At 41.3% G+C, this 16,130-nt stretch overlaps 1 protein-coding gene across 1 annotated transcript in view; it reads left to right on the top strand.

The window, feature by feature from the left end:
- The window catches only part of LOC105986594 (chromosome unknown open reading frame, human C10orf76), a 234,251-nt gene that overhangs the window by 115,723 nt on the left and 102,398 nt on the right, over positions 1 to 16,130 (top strand). The window contains exons 22-23 of the mRNA XM_013017591.1: positions 10,962 to 11,044; positions 11,489 to 11,615. Coding sequence (XP_012873045.1) covers positions 10,962 to 11,044; positions 11,489 to 11,615 — 210 coding nt within the window. The remainder of the gene's footprint in view (positions 1 to 10,961; positions 11,045 to 11,488; positions 11,616 to 16,130) is intronic.

Raw genomic sequence — 16,130 nt, 5'->3', positions numbered from 1 at the left:
CTCTCCTTGAGCTGAAGAGCTGAGGGACAGTGCCCAGGCCCAGAGTTCAAGCCCCACGACCGACAAAAAAAAAAAAGAAAATGTCTTTTTTTGCCTGTACTTGCATATATGTATTTTGCATATAATTTTAGGAAGTTCCTGGACTCTTTGAAACCTATCCATGATCCTATATGAAAAAACCATGTCCTAATTTTATGCTCCAATTAATTTTATTCCCACAGAACATCTTAGTATCTAGTTAACTATTTTTTCTTTACTCAGTGATTATATTGAATTTCTACTGGAGACTTTAGCTTAGCAATCTCCGCCTTGAACTTCTTGAGGCTACAGATCATTTTGTTTGCTATGTCTAATCTCCTGTGTGTTCTTGTACACTTTGGGTCTATATTTTAGTTTATCACGTTATTTTGCTGTGCTTGCATGTTGTAAAATGACTTGTTTAAATATCTATTCTCCTTCTAAAAATATTGCTAGCAGACAGGACCTGTGTTTTAATCATTGTTTTATCCCCAGCAGACTACCTGACTTTATTAAAAAGAGGCAGAAAATATTTGTATGTAGAATTTCTGTTAATAATGAGTCAACATTCTCTCAGACCAGCACAATGTTGCTATTGGGCCTTAATAATAATAATAGTAGTAGTAATAATAATAGCAATAATAATAAATAGAACCCAACAGGATGATTGTTTTATATTTCTCATGAGCTGATAGGGTCAGACATTCAATTTAGGATTTTTTTGTTTTGTTTATTTGGTTTTGTTTGTTTTCCCTTTGGCTGGTCATGGGCCTTGAACTCAGGACCCTGGGCACTGTTCCTGAGCTTTATCTCTCTTTTTTTTTTCTTTTTGCTCAAGATTAGTGCTCTCTCTACCACATGACACAGCTCCACATCTGGCTTTTTGGTGGTTAATTGGAGATAAAAGACTCGTGTACTTTCCTGCCTGAGGTGACTTTGAACTTTGGTCCTCAGATCTCAGCCCTCCTGAGCAGCTAGGATTACAGGTGTGAGCCATCTGCACCTGGTCCAACTTTGTTATATAGAATTGTTGATATGAAAGGAAGTAGTAGGTAATTTCTCTTTCCTTTGTCTCTTTTTTCCTTATGCACGGATGCATGGAGTGTGTGTGTGTGTGTGTGTGTGTGTGTGTGTGTGTGTGCATGTGTGCGTGCGTGCGTGAGTGCATGCGCGCTGTTCCCTGAGGCTTGAACTTAGGGCCTGAACATGGTCCTTGAGCTATTTTTGCTCAAGGTGAGCCACAGCTCTACTTCTGACTTTTTTGGTAGCTAATTGGAGTCACTTGGGTATTCCTGTTCTGGCTGGCTTTGAACCCTCAACCTCAGATCTCAGTCTCCTGAGTAACTGGGATTGCAGGTGTGAACCACTGGTGCTGGCCTGGATTTGCTTTTGAGCAAGTGAAAAGGGAAACTTTGACTTTTTCTTAGTTATTGACCAAAGAATGAGTTGAATGTTTTGAGAGGAGCCTCATAGAGTCATCTTTTACTTTCAGAAAGGGCATTGAGGGCTGGGAATGTGGCTTATTGATTGAGTGCTTGCCTAGCAGGCATGAAGTCCTGGGTTCCATTCCTCAGTACTATATGAACAGAAAAAGCCAAAAGTGGTGCTGTGGTTCAAGTGGTTGAGCACCAGCCTTGAGCACATAGAAACTCGACAGTGCTCAGGTTCTGAGTTTGTCAAGCTCCAGGACTGGGGGGAAAAAAGGAAAAAAAAGAAAGGGGATTGAGGAGTTGCCTGCATTTGAATAGTATAACTTTCTACAATCTGATTTAAAGGCAGACTTATGCTGGCATTTTTACTTCACATTTGTCTGTGGATCACTTTCCTTCTTACCCTTTCACTCTACCATATCCCTGGGTTTTGGGGAAGGGAGTAGAAATACAGAAGGTAAAATGACTTGCTAAGGATCATAGAACTAGACACTAAACAGAGTCATGATTAGAATTTAGAGAGTTCCCTCTTTGCTCAGATGCAGATCACTAGACAACATTTGCCTCCCTGCAGGAAGGAAGGTCCCTAAAGCCCCTCAAACAATCTGTTCAGCTTCACTGTGCTAAGCAGCATCCAAAGCATTCTTAGATTTGTGGAAAAGGGGGAAATTGTATATGACCTGACCTTTTAGAGACCCACTGGGAAAAGTGAAAAACCTAGAGAATGTCACAGTTTTGTAGCTCCAGCTGGTTCCCTCATTACTAACAGAAGCCTATGCTTTCATGGTTAGGTACACCTTGAGGCTGGGAATTGAGAGCCTTTTGTATAGGATTGAATTTTTTCAAGAGAAAAATAAATTGAGTCGTAGATTTATATGGTAATTTTTGTGTAGGTATAGCTTTGGTGGTTTGGTAGTATGTCGTAAACTTTGAACTCAGTTATCTACTTCTTTTAGTTTAGTTTCTTTTTTCAACTTTTAATTTTGATGTAATTATAAAAGTTGGAAAAATAGTAGTAGAGTTTTATGTACACTTTATCCAGCCTTTCCCAAGGGTAACATCTATAATGTAATACTGTTACTTTTGTTTTGAAGGTAGGAAAAAACATAGCAGTAAAATGCTAGGGTAGATATGAAATGAAACTTTGGAAGCTGCTATTGGTATCTTGTTTTTATTTACTTTGTATTTATTTTGTGCCAATACTGGGACTTGAACCCAGGGCCTCAAGTCTAGTTCTTCCTAGACTTGTTTGTTCTACCACTTGAGCCACAGATTCACGTCTGATTTTTTTCTTTTTTTTGGTAGTTTGTTGGGGATGAGAGTCCTACAGACTTTCTTGCTCAGGCTGGCTTCATGCCATGATCCTCAGCTCTTAGCCTAGCTGGAATTACAAGTGTGAGCCACCAGTGCCCAGCTACTCTGGCATTTTTGCTGGTTATTTGGTGATGGAGTCTTGCCAGCTTTTCAGCTTCGGCTGGCTTTCAACATTCTGCCTCCAGGTTTCAGACTCCTGAGTAATAGGATTATAGATATGAGCCACCGGTGCCTGGTGGGTTTTTCTAAAATGCCGTTTAAAATTGTCTTCCTTCCTTCCTTCCTTCCTTCCTTCCTTCCTTCCTTCCTTCCTTCCTTCCTTCCTTTTTTCCTTCCTTCCTTCCTTCCTTCCTTCTTTCTTCTTTCCTTCCTCCCTCCCTCCTTGCCTTCCTCCTTCCCTTCCCTTAGCTTTTTCATTTAAGGCTGGTGCTCTACCACTAGAACCAAAGCTCCACTTCTAGATTTTTTTTTCAAATTTTTATTGTGATTAAGTGGTTACATAATTTCCCAAATTTCACAGTATTGTAAGATAGTGAAGCTTAGTTAAAGTCACAAACACATTCTAACTTTCACAGGACAAATTGTCTATCATGGTCTATAATATTTATGAGTTCTATTTATGAGTTCTTTGCGGTACAGTTATTTCTTCCACATTGGGTGATATGTACATTTCTTTTGTTTTGCATAGCATCAGCTGTTCCCTCTTTCCCACCTGTTCGCTCCCTCCCATTGCTGCCATTGAGTTGCTTAGTTCATTTTGGTCAATGTCCAGTGCAGTTGATGGGTCCTGCTGTTGTATGTTTTTCCCTGATTCCCTCTAGTTCTGTGTCATCCTCCTGGTTTCCCTTCGGTGTGCACATATATACCATACATGTGACCAGCAGCATGGGGGTTATTTAATAGTGATTCGACCAGATGAGTGGAAGTCCTTTGTTTCTTAAGTCTTGTTATTTTTTTTTTTGTCGGTCGTGGGGCTTGAACTCTGGGCCTGGGCGCTGTCCCTCAGCTCTTCAGCTCAAGGCGAGCGCTCTACCACTTGAGCTACAGCGCCACTTCCGGTTTTCTGGTGGTTTATTGGAGATAGGAGTCTCACGGTCTCTCCTGCCCGGGCTGGCTTTGAACCGCGATCCTCAGATCTCAGCCTCCTGAGTAGCTAGGATTACAGGCGTGAGCCACCAGCGCCCGGCAAGTCTTGTTATTTTTGTCGTCAGATTTTTGATGGTTAATTGGAGTCTCATGGACTTTCCTGCATGGACTGGCTTCAGTGATTGTCAGATCTCTGCTTCTTGAGTAGCTAGGATTAAAGATGTAAGCCACTGGTGCCCAACTTCCTTATTTCTCATTTTCTCTGATTTAGGGAAATAACTGTAAGATTATATTCCAAGGCTTGATATGACTGATTAAATTTAGTTTCTATGTGCAAAAAGATAGGCTTCTTTCCTCTATAGGTAATAAGTGCCTTCAAAGTTAGAATGTTCTAATACAAGAGTATTAGAAGGTATCAATCTAGTTTTATAATTTAGTTATGAAAGATTCTGTATAACACTATAGAAAACTTAAGGACTGAAAAAGAATGCCAGAAAGTTTTTTTTTCCCCTTCAGATACTACATTTAGATAAATCCCAAATTTATACTATTTTGAATCTTTTTTCATTTCCTTGGAAACTTGGCAGAAGCAAAAGATAAGAATTTCTAACAGGCTAAGCCTGTTAGAGGAAAAAGAGATTCCCACATAAAAGCCCCTAAAAGAGTGAGAAAATTGCTCTTTTGTTCCTTTCTCTATATATGCAAGTTATTTTCTTTCTAGAGAATCATCAACTCTTTAAAATCTATCAGCATCTTGACAAGTTAAGGGGACAGGACAAAGAGTATCTATGCTCTGCTTGTTCTATTTGTAAACTGGTTTGATAAGCTATCATCCTTTCTTGGGTCTTGAATGAATAGGACAGGTTTGTCACTTGTCTCCCCTTAATTTTCTAGAAAGTAAATGACTGATGTAGATCTGGTATGTTCCATTACTTCATAATGGGTCTTTTTGGCTATCACTTATACAATGTTAGAAAAAAGAAGCAGGTGGTTTAGGATCCTAGAAGAAGGCAGTGACTTAGCATGTTTAGTTATAGAAAGGTGCAGAGGGATCCTACATTTCCCAAAGTCTAGGGTCTGTAAGGGTTTATGTAAAAGGTAATTTTCATAATAAAGAGGGGAAACAGAGATAGTGTTTAGCAGATTCACATTAACAGCAACCAAAATGGTAAGTATGACACCTGACTTCCATTTAAAGAAAGGAATTGTTATATTTTCTGGGTCATCTAGTGGCACGCAGGCTGTTGACATACTGACTTATGTGATCTGTTTAACTTCAAGATGCTCAGAGCACATAACCAAACCATTTTATTTATTTATTCTGTAGGATTCTACTGGCCTCTGTGTGTCAGTAAGATGCTTATTTAGGTTTGTAGCTAGCAGATCCTTGTATTCTGAGAAGTCATCTGATATGTTTTTAAATTATTCTACTGGTAGGTATTATCTTCTTAGTCCTTCCTAATCACTACTCTGTTGATTGGCTATGAACCTGCTCATTGCTGGTGATATTCCTCAGTAATTGGTGATTTTGTCCAGAGATGCTGTCCAGAGATGCTGGTTTTGGTGGCATTAGCTTATTATACTAGTGCTATTTCCAGCTTTTCCTTAAAGTTCCTTGATATCTCTCCTAAGCAGGTGAGATGCTAATACTTCTATCAGTCACTTCTATCATTATCCATCTCCCTTAAGGAAAAGGCTTTGATTGGGCTTGGTGGTACCCTATTCTAGCTCAATATCAGGTCACTAAATTAGGGCTTCCTAAGTCTTGTCTTTGCCTCTTCTCCTGCTCTTTATTATATGTAAAAGCTACTCAGACAGCTCTCTGACCTGATTCTTTAGAGATATGTATTTGTGCTCTGCTGGAATCTCTGTCTCCTTCTTGTTTTTAATCTTATTTAAATGTCATTCACTTGGTTTCATAATTAAGCCTCTCTCTCCTCTGATTCTCTGAGGTAGGTATCTGAGCTACCACTTAATTGTGCCTTCCTGTGGTTGGCTTGTTCCTATCTGCACCTAGTTTACCTTGACGTGGGAGACAGGGTTTAGTTCTGTAGAGGCTCCCATATCCATTATTCACTCTACTCCTACATGGCAACACAAATTGCTACTATCTTCCTTCCCTCCCCTGTATAAAAGCAGAATAGAAAGAAATCTGGGGAAGTCTCATTGTGTAGGGTACATTAATGCTAGCAACAGCTCAGCAAATAAAGTTCTTTATGAGGTGATGGGAACTTGTGTAAGGTGTCAAGATTCTCAGGGTATGGTACTTTGCTCTTCCTATTTGACAATTATGTTGCTTTGCTTTTTCTATTTCTGGTAACTTACTTGGGACTTAAGGAATCAACAAAGATACCTGGTCTTATTCATCTTCTCAGAATCTGGACATATACATTATCCTTTATTCTACCTGCATCTGTATACAGAGAAGTCTGAATTTCTACATACTGCTGTCATATTGTTTCACTAATTATGATACACATGACTTTCCAAAAAAGTAAAGAAACAAATAGGCTGAAGGTAAGTATGAGGCTGATGATCTCTAGTGTAGAGCTAGTTGCCTCCTGTATAAAGTTTAAAAAAGCAGTGGTTGGAACCAATTTGCAGTTCCTAGAAAGAAGCCCAGCAACTATTTCTAGGGGCCTGGAAATAGAGGAGTGGAGAGGAAACTGGAGAGGAGAGAACAGGAGAAGAAGAGGGAGAGGGAGGAGGAGGGGATGGGGGAGAGGAAGAAGGAGAGGAGAAAATTTTAGTCTAGGTAAGTGTTAGTAACAGTGTAGTGGCATATAGGACAGTAGGTAGTTCATTTAATGAGTGTAAAGTCTTGAAGTGATGAAAGAGAAAAGCATTGTTGCATAGGGTATTTGGTCCATTCTTTTTTGTTTGTTTGTTGTGAAAATATACAGAGGGGTCACAATTACATGGGCAAGGTAATGAGTACATTTCTTTTTTGTGTGTGGTATAAATTTATTAAATTAAATCATGGAAATAAGATCACAGGGCAGGATGTTCTTTTCCATCAGGGTAGTGTCCTGGAGAAGAACACTCACTTGCTAGCAAAGGCCACAATCTGTGCTTTCAGAGGAGACACTGCATTCGTGGCCTGTAAGCCCCAGGTCCTGAGCAGCACCAATGGTATGGCACTGGTAGAGTAGAGCCTCTTTAGGAAGTCTGTAGCAGCCAAAAGAGCAGTGTTGTTTTAAGGTTCCTGTTAGCCGGGTGTTGGTGACTCTCGCCTGTAATCCTAGCTACTCAGGATGCTGAGATCTGAGGATGGTGGTTCAAAGCCAGCCCGGGCAGGAAAGTCCATGAGACTCTTATCTCCAATTAACCACCAACACTTCCTTGAGCTGAAGAGCTCAAGGACAGGGCCCAGGCCCCCAGAGTTCAAGCCCCTTGACCAAAAAAAAAAAAAAAAAAAGCTGCCTGTTAAAATAGTAGTTGAGGATGTAGCTCAGTGCTAAAACACTTGTCAAGCATGTGTGAGACCTTGAGTTTAATCCCCAGCACTGCAAACAAAAAATAAAAGTAAAATCAAATCCTATAGATAATTACTTTTTCCAGAGGTATTTTAGTAGTAGGGGAGTGGTATCTGACTTGAATTATCAGAAGTAGCACACAGGTCTCTGCAGTACTGACTCTCAGAGCATCATAGAGCTTGACTCTCCTCTATGCTTGCCTCTGCTAATGTCTGAACACAGGTTGCCTCTTGGTCTGTGTCAGAAATTACTCTTTTCCTCCCCTCATATATATCACTTTGCCATCCCTGACTCTGAATCCCAGAGATCAAGACTGGCTGTAGTTCTAGCACAGGAGCAATAAATCATCACTCTTTCATCCTCTCCTCCAGCTTTCCTGCCCCTTAATTACCACTTGGCCACTGCTGAGTCTGCATCTTTGTGCTGTGTGTGCTGAGGACAAAAGCCCTTGTTGATTGGATGTGTGCAAAAGCTGCTTTGTCTCTCTAGCCCTTACATTCCTCACAGTGCCACATGTGTTGCTCATCTCTTTCTCTTGTCTCTTGTAGATTTATGGGGTTTGATTGTTAGGTCTATTTATTCATTCACAGGATTTATGTAAACCCTGAGGATTAGGGAGGTGGGATTGGGCACCCCCTATATGGCTCAGTCATATGATCTTCATTTAGGAAGGCAGTTTGGGCTGGAGTTTATTTGTATGTAACTTCTTTTTTTTTTTTTTGCCGGTTGTGGGGCCTGAACTCCGGGCCTGGGCGCTGTCCCTGAGCTCTTCAGCTCAAGGCTAGCACTCTACCACTTGAGCCACAGTGCCACTTCCAGCTTTTTCTGCTTATGTGGTGCTGAGGAATTGAACTCAGGGCAGGGCCTCATGCATGCTAGGCAAGCGCTCTACCACTGAGCCACCTTCCCAGCCCTGTATGTAACTTGTTTTATTCCCTGGGCTCCTGGTAGAACTAAGCAGTGTAGGATGTATTGTGGCCTTCCTCTCAACACCCCCACCCCAGCCAAATTCAATAGATTACTTAGTAACAAAACTATCAAAAGGGCCAGCTGCCTAATCATTTGCCTTTCTATCATGAAACTCAGAGAACTTACATCCAGGGAGGGGTTAAGGGTTCATAAATGAGAACATCTGCCCAGCTCTTTGCTTTTAGAGAAGACTCAAACCTTAGAAACAGAATGATGGTGCAGCTGGGCTCTTGCACTTCTTTTGCCTGCTGTTTCTTTACTGCACCCATGCTGTTAGGGGACTGAGAGTGAGGAGCGTTTTGTGGCAGGCAACAGTGTCTGCAGTCTCACTCCTACTCTTCCTTTCCTGATGTTCCAAATCAAAGAACACATCTCTGCTCTAAGAGTAGTAAAGTTCACACAAAGCTCAGGCAGCATGGGAGAATGAGCTTTTTTGTTAGCAAAGAAGGAAGATACAATTTTAGAAAGGAAGAGGTCAGAGCTGGACATTGTAGTCTATTGTAGTGGAGTCTGTAATACTAACACATGAGAGACAGAGGTAGGAATAGTTAAAGGCTAGCCAGGGCTACATAGTAAGATTCTGGAGTGGGGGGAGAGGAGAGGAGATGGGCAGGAAAAGAGAGGAGAGGAGGGGAGGGGAAGAGAAAAGAAGAAAGAAAGGGAGAGGTCAAGGCTTTTGAGTTAGAGATCTTGAATAGGTTTGAGTAGGAGAGAATAGAAGGATCACAATTCCCTTAGCTGTAAGAACTTGCAGTTCCCTTCTGTAGTTTCCCATTGAAAAGGGGAGTAGATAAGAGAGCCTTAGTCAAGATGGACAGCTTTCATCCCATGGACAAAACCTCTAAGTGAATAAGCACATGGCAACCGAGAATTTCTTTTATGCTTAATGCTTATTTGCAAAAATGTATTTAAAGTGTCTGTTAAATCTAGGGACTTGTAGGCTCCTTTTTATTGAGATTCCTTAGGTTTTAGCAGTCTTTCCTCTTAACTAAGTATTGTCAAGTACAGAGGGGAAAAAAATCTTTTCAGTAAATGTTATCACTGTCAAGAGAAGACAGAACAACTATAGAACGGGGCTGGGAAGGTGTCTCAGTGGTAGAGCGCTTGCCTTGCATGCCTGAGGCCCTGAGTTCGATTCCTCAGCACCACATAAGCAAAAAGAAAAAAGCCGGAAGTGGCGCTGTGGCTCAAGTGGTAGAGCGCTAGCCTTGAGCTGAAGAGCTGAGGGACAGCGCCCAGGCCCAGAGTTCAGGCCCCACGACCGGACGCAAAAAAAGAAAGAAAGAAAGAAAAGAACAACTATAGAACAATTATAGAATAACTATAATTAGTCAAGGGTTCCGTGTGATTGTGTGTGTGCGTGTGTGTGTGTGTGCGTGTGTGTTTGTGTGTGTGTGTTTATGTGTATTCGTGCTGAAGAGGTAGAAATTGAGAGAGAGACAGGCAGAGTGGGGTATTGAACCCAGGGTCTTGGGCACGCTAGGCAATTGGTCTACCAATAAGGTGTATCACAAGCTCTTTTTAACTTTTATTTAAGATAGGGTCTTGATAGGTTGCCCAGGTTAGCCTTGAACTTTTGATCCTTTTGTCTCAGCCTCCTGAGAAACTGAGATTATAGACTTGAGCCATCACTTGGTAGGATTTTCTTTTTTCTTTTTATGAGCTCTCATCCTACCCAGAGCAGTAGCCCAGCTATATGTTCTACAGCAATGATATTTGAAACAGGTGTATGGCTAAAATTTGTTGACAATAGATGCTAGCAGTCTGAGGTGGAAGGGGGTCCTCATTTTATCAGTAAATTGAGCAACTTTGCTAGAGGACTAACCATATGGGAGTAAATTTGGAACACTAAGATATCATTTCTAGGCACAATTTTTTAGCTTAATTGCTATTTAAGTAGTGGCAAGAAAGCTAGATGCTGGTGGCTCATGCCAGTAATCCTAGCTACTCAAGAGGCTGGATCTGGAAATTGTGGTTTGAGGCCAGTCTGGGCAGGAAAGTCCATCAGACTTATTTCCAGTTAACCACCAAAAAGCCAGAAGTAGAGCTGTGTCTCAAGCAGTATGGTGTTAGCTCAATAACAGCAGCCAGGCCTTGAGCTCAAATCCCAGGACCAGCACCACAAAAAAGAAACAAAAAAAGTGACAAGGGCTGGGAAGGTGGCTCAGTGGTAGAGCGCTTGCCTTGCATGCTTGAGGCCCTGGGTTCGATTCCTCAGCACCACATAAGCAGAAAAAAAAGCTGGAAGTGGCGCTGTGGCTCAAGGGTAGAGCGCTAGCCTTGAGCTGAAGAGCTGAGGGACAGCGCCCAGGCCCAGAGTTCAGGCCCCACGACCGGACCAAAAAAAAAAAAGTGACAAGAAGTAGACATGTATCTGAGAAGGTGCTTGCCTCAAATATACCAACCTATCTGATCTTTGAGGGGATTGAACCCAAGGCCTTGTGTATGCTAGCAAAGCAGTCTACCACTGAACCACACCCATAATATCTACATGTGTTGGAATAGCATAGCGTACCTCATAAACAATTACAATTATAACATGTTAACCACTTAATAAAATATCTTGTTTGGTAAGTGAAGCTTACTCACTCTAGTCCTGTGATTTTGCTATAGAGCTACTCTGCTTTCATTGACCTTTATTGATTATGGTTGTGATTTTTTTTTTAAGCTTTGATAAATTTGCTGAAGTTCCTTATGTCAAATGAAACTGTACTTTTGGCCAAACACAACATTTTTACATTAGCCCTTATGGTGAGTAACAATTAAATATTTCTTTTTTTGAATCTATATGCTTAGACAGAAATGGACTGGTTTGAAACTGGAGCTGATGTTCTAGGGAACCAGGCTATATTTTCCTTATGGATCAGAATCTCTAGACTGCTACTTTTATCATTTATGTATTTAGCAAACCTGGGGACTTTTTCTCCTTTATGGGAGAATATTCATGTATGAGTGTAGGTCAGATTTCTGTACACAAATAGCCTAGTCACAGACAAGAGACTTTACTATTTTAATATAATTTGTGTAATTATAAGTTTATTTGAGTGAATTTTCAATAATGACTGTATTTTATAAGCAGCTTACAAAAATTCTCGAATATTAGCTCTTGTAATTCAGGAATAGTTGGCTGTAACATTCTGATAATATTTTCTGATCTTCATATTCTTATGTGTTAAATGGGTTATTCTTTTTTAGATTGTGAATCTCTTTAATATGTTTATCACATATGGAGACACATTCCTGCCAACTCCCAGCAGCTATGATGAACTTTACTATGAGATTATCCGCATGCACCAGAGCTTTGACAACCTCTACTCTATGGGTAAGCTCATTTCTTTTTATTCTATCCTGGTCCTCTGTGGTTTTTGTTAAGTCAGAGGAAAATACTACAAAAGACTCTCCCTCCTATAGTTGGTTGGTGCCCTTGCTTTACATAGAAATAAAGTAGTCTCCTCTTTTTTCCTAAAGCAGTAGGAGAGTGTATTGTGGACCTTTTTGCCTATAGCAACTAACGTGTCATCTTAGTGGCAAAACCCTTTGTTGATGTTTATGAAAGAGAGACTAAGAAGCTGGTAGATTTGGTAAATTCCACTGAGATGGGGGTGAAAGTGTGGGTGGGAATTGATAGCAGCAAATAGAAAAGCTTAGATCCCAAAGGAACATTGTGTAATTTGAGAAGGTATGGGATTTTAGAGTTTAGTGTACCTGTGTATTTTTAGCATAACTTACAAGAAGTGGGCATTAAATAAAAATCATTTTGGCAAGCCTTTCAGTAATTGGCTCACTAAAAATTGTATCTTCAGCCATAATGAGTACAACTTATTTCTGTGTCCCTGCAAGTTTGGGAAAGTAGCCTAGTAAATTCTACCTATGTGGAGTGGGAAGGAGCACTGTAGATTGAACAGAAACAAAGCCACTCAGCAAAACTATTTCATTTCAAAAATCCCAACTTATGAGCCTCGGTTGTAGCTCAAGTAGTAGAGCTCTTGCTTGGCAAGACCCCCATTACCATCAGAACAAAAAAGAAAAGAAAAAGGAAAAAAGTCCCACTTTACTGTATTGAGATATAACTGTGTAATAAACTGTTAATGTTTACAATTTTGGATTGAGTACGTAGTTTAAGTGTAGAACACCTGCTTAAGAAATGGAGGGGGCTGGGTGCTGGTGGCTCACGCCTGTAATCCTAGCTACTCAGGAGGCTGAGATCTGATCTGAGGATCGAGGTTCAAAGCCACTGGGGCAGGAAAGTCCGTGAGACTCTTATCTCCAATAAACCACTAGAAAACTGGAAGTGGCACTGTGGCTCAAGCGGTAGGGCACTCGCCTTGAGCTGAAGAGCGCAGGGACAGCACCCAAGCCCAGAGTTCAAGCCCCACGACTGACCAAAAAAAAAAAAAAAAGAAAGAAAAGAAATGAAGGGCCCTTTAAGTGTAGAACACCTAAAAAAAAAAAAAAAAAAAGAAAGAAAAGAAATGAAGGGCCCTTTAAGTGTAGAACACCTGCCTAAGAAACGTGTGTGTATGTGTGTGTGTGTATGTGGTTGTCCTGGACTCTGTCACTGAGCTTTCGTGTTCAGGGCTAGCTCTCTCTTACCACAGCTGCATTTTCAGTTTTTTGGTAGCTTGTTGGAGATAAGAATCTCATTGATGTTTCTGCTTGGCTTCGCTTCCACCTGTGATCCCCAGAGCTCCGCCTCCTGAGTAGCTAGGATTGCAGGTGTGAGCCTTTGGTGCCTAGTCCTGATTAATTAATTACTGTTGGTCATGGGGCTTGAACTCAGGGCCTGGGTTCTGCCCCTGAGCTTTTGTTCTCAAGGCTAGAGTGCTACTACTTGAGCAACAGCTTTACTTCCACCTTTTTTGGCAGTTACTTGGAGATAAAAGTCACACAGACTTTCCTGTCCAAGTTGGCTTTGAACTGCAAATAACAAATAACAGATTTTGATGTTTTGATGTGTATATATGTATGCAAAACAGTCACAGTGACCAAGATAATGAAAATATTCATTACTTCTCCAAATCTTCCTTGTATCCTTTATGATCCTTTTATCCCTCTCCCCTTCTTCCCTTGCCCCATCCCTGGATAACTATTGATCTGCTTTTTATCACTATAGATTAATTTGCTTCATCCCTTGTGATGAGACTATTTGTAGAAATTTCAGCTTGTGGGCTGGGAAGGTGACTCAGTAGTGGAGTGCTTGCCTTGCATGCATGAGGCCCCTGGTTTGATTCCTCAGCACCATTTAAGCAGAAAGAGTCAGAGGTGGTGCTGTGGCTCAAGTGATAGAGCGCTAGCCTTGAGCTGAAGAGCTGAGGAACAGCTCCCAGGCCCAGAGTTCAGGCCTCATGACCAAAAAAAAAAAAAAATTCAGCTTGTTTTTGGGACTCCAATGTCATGAGAAGAGTAGAGAGGATTTGGAATAAGCAGCAGGAGTAAGAATAGAAACAAACAGTAGAAGAGGATTTCATAGAAGGACCACATTTTTTTCTAATAGGATTTAGTTTTTGAGCAATGGAGGGTATTTTTTAAAGAATTGGTGTATAGCTTTGATATTATATTTCAGTAGAATATTTGCATATTAGTGGGTGTTAGGTTTTTAAAAAGAGGTGGCCGAGTAAGAACTGCACCACGCACGTGGTATTCAGGTAAGGGGTTTATTCAGTAGACCTGCTGGGACCAGGCAAGGTTGGCACTCCACGCGGCTGGCAAAGGAAAAGAAAAAGAGGCGGTCTGGCCGCGGTTTATTCCTTATATAGGGTAGGGGGGTGCGGAAGGGTGTGTCCAGGTAAAGGGAAGTGGGGTCAGGTGGGAGAAAGGTGTGGCCACATCAGGTTAAGATGTGACCTCAGCGGATGCGGATGTGACCTCTTCCAGGTGTCCCAGTTGCCTAGGTAACGCAGGTACTGGGCGAGGTCTGTTCGCCGTCCAGGAATGGACCTTACAGTGGGATGTTTATATTATATCAGAAGTATGTTTTCAACTGACTTAAAATTATGTTAAGTAGGAGAATTGTTATACCTTTTACAAGAACTTTGAGGACAGACAATTCTGGAATAGTATGACCAGATGTTCAACAACATCTGCAAGGATTCCTATTTTTTTTTCACTTCTCTGCTTTTTTATTTGTAGAAAAATAGCTTTAGTACTAGTATGTGTCCCCTCAGAACAGCAAGTTCCATTTGTCATAAGATACCTGTCTCTTTGTATTTAAGAACTCTCCCAACAGGCTTCCCATTGGCCAGATGTGCTACATGTACCCTGGTGTAGTTTGCATTCTTGTTTTCACATAATGTAGAATTTTCTAAGGTTGAAAAACTGTCCCAGAGGCTTTAGCACCTTGTCAATCAATTAGTGAATATCTCTCTCTCTTTTTTTTTTTTTTTGTCATGGGGCTTGAACTCTGGGCCTGGGTGCTGTCCCTCAGCAATGTAGCTCAAAGCTAGCATCTACCACTTCAGCCACAGCACCACTTCCAGTTTTCTGGTGGTTAATTGGAGATAAGAGTCTCACAGACTTCCATGCCTGAGCTGGCTTTGAACTGTGATCCTCAGATCTCAGCCTCCTGAGTAGCTAGGATTACCGGAGTGAGCCACCGATGCCCAGCTTGAAATTATCTTTTTTTTTTTTTTTTTGGTCGGTCATGGGGCTTGAACTCTGGGCTTGGGTGTTGTCTTTGCGCTCTTCAGCTCAAGGCAAGCGCTCTACCGCTTGAGCCACAGTACCACTTCCAGTTTTCTAGTGGTTTATTGGAGATAAGAATCTCACGGACTTTCCTGGACTTTCCTGTCTGGCTGGCTTTATCTCCAATAAACCATCAGAAAACCGGAAGTGGTGCTGTAGCTCTAGTGGTAGAGCTCTAGCCTTGAGCTGAAGAGCTGAGGGACAGCACTCAGGCCCAGAATTCAAGCCCCAAGACCGACAAAACAAATGAAAATAAAATAAAATAAAACAACAGTAATAATAATAAAAAGAACCAGAAGTGCTGACCTTGAGCACAAAAGCTCAGGGACAGCGTGCAGACCCTGAGTTCAAGCCAGGACTGACACACACACACAAATACACAACATATAAGTATATTTGAGTGCCCACCAGATACTTGCTCTCTTTCTTTCTTTCTTTCTTTCTTTCTTTCTTTCTTTCTTTCTTTCTTTCTTTCTTTCTTTCTTTCTTTCTTTCCTTCTTTCCTTCTTCTTTTTTTCTTTTTGCCAGTTGTGAGGCTTGAACTTTGGGCCTGGGTGCAGTCCCTGAGCTCTTCAGCTCAAGGTGAGCACTATACCACTTGAGCCACAGCACCATTTCTAATACTTGGTCTTTCAAAGAGTGCTTATGTTTTTTTTTTCTGAGTGGTGCAGTTACTATAATGTGTGGCTCTGAAGATCATAGCTGATAGAGGTTATATTCGATTTGCTATTTCTATTATCTCTCCTCTTGTGAATGAGTTTGGGAAAGACAGATTTGGTCAGACTGGGAAGAGTCTTCCTAGTGAAATGTTTCACAAGCCACATGATTAAGCTAGAGGAGTAAAACCACATTACTCCTTGATTAAAACATGACCATCCTCTAGCTGGAGAGGCTTTTGTTACCCTCTTAATTTCAGAGGGATGCATATGGAGCATGAGCAGACTCTTATGTCAGCCAGTCATTTCTTCTAAATTAGCCCTAGCATTAGAGAAATGACAAATACAGCACCAGATTTTCTTCATTGTAGTTTCCTTCCCCTTCCCTTCCCTTTTCCCTTCCCTTCTTTTCCCTTCCCTTTTCCCTCCCTTCCCTTTTCCCTTCCCTTCCCTTCCCTTTTCCCTTCCCTTCCCTTCCCTTCCCTTCCCTTCCCTTTCCT

This window comes from Dipodomys ordii, unplaced genomic scaffold, assembly GCF_000151885.1.
Source record: "Dipodomys ordii isolate 6190 unplaced genomic scaffold, Dord_2.0 Scaffold36, whole genome shotgun sequence".
Lineage (NCBI taxonomy): Eukaryota > Metazoa > Chordata > Mammalia > Rodentia > Heteromyidae > Dipodomys > Dipodomys ordii.
This window is presented reverse-complemented; position numbering and strand designations above follow the sequence as displayed.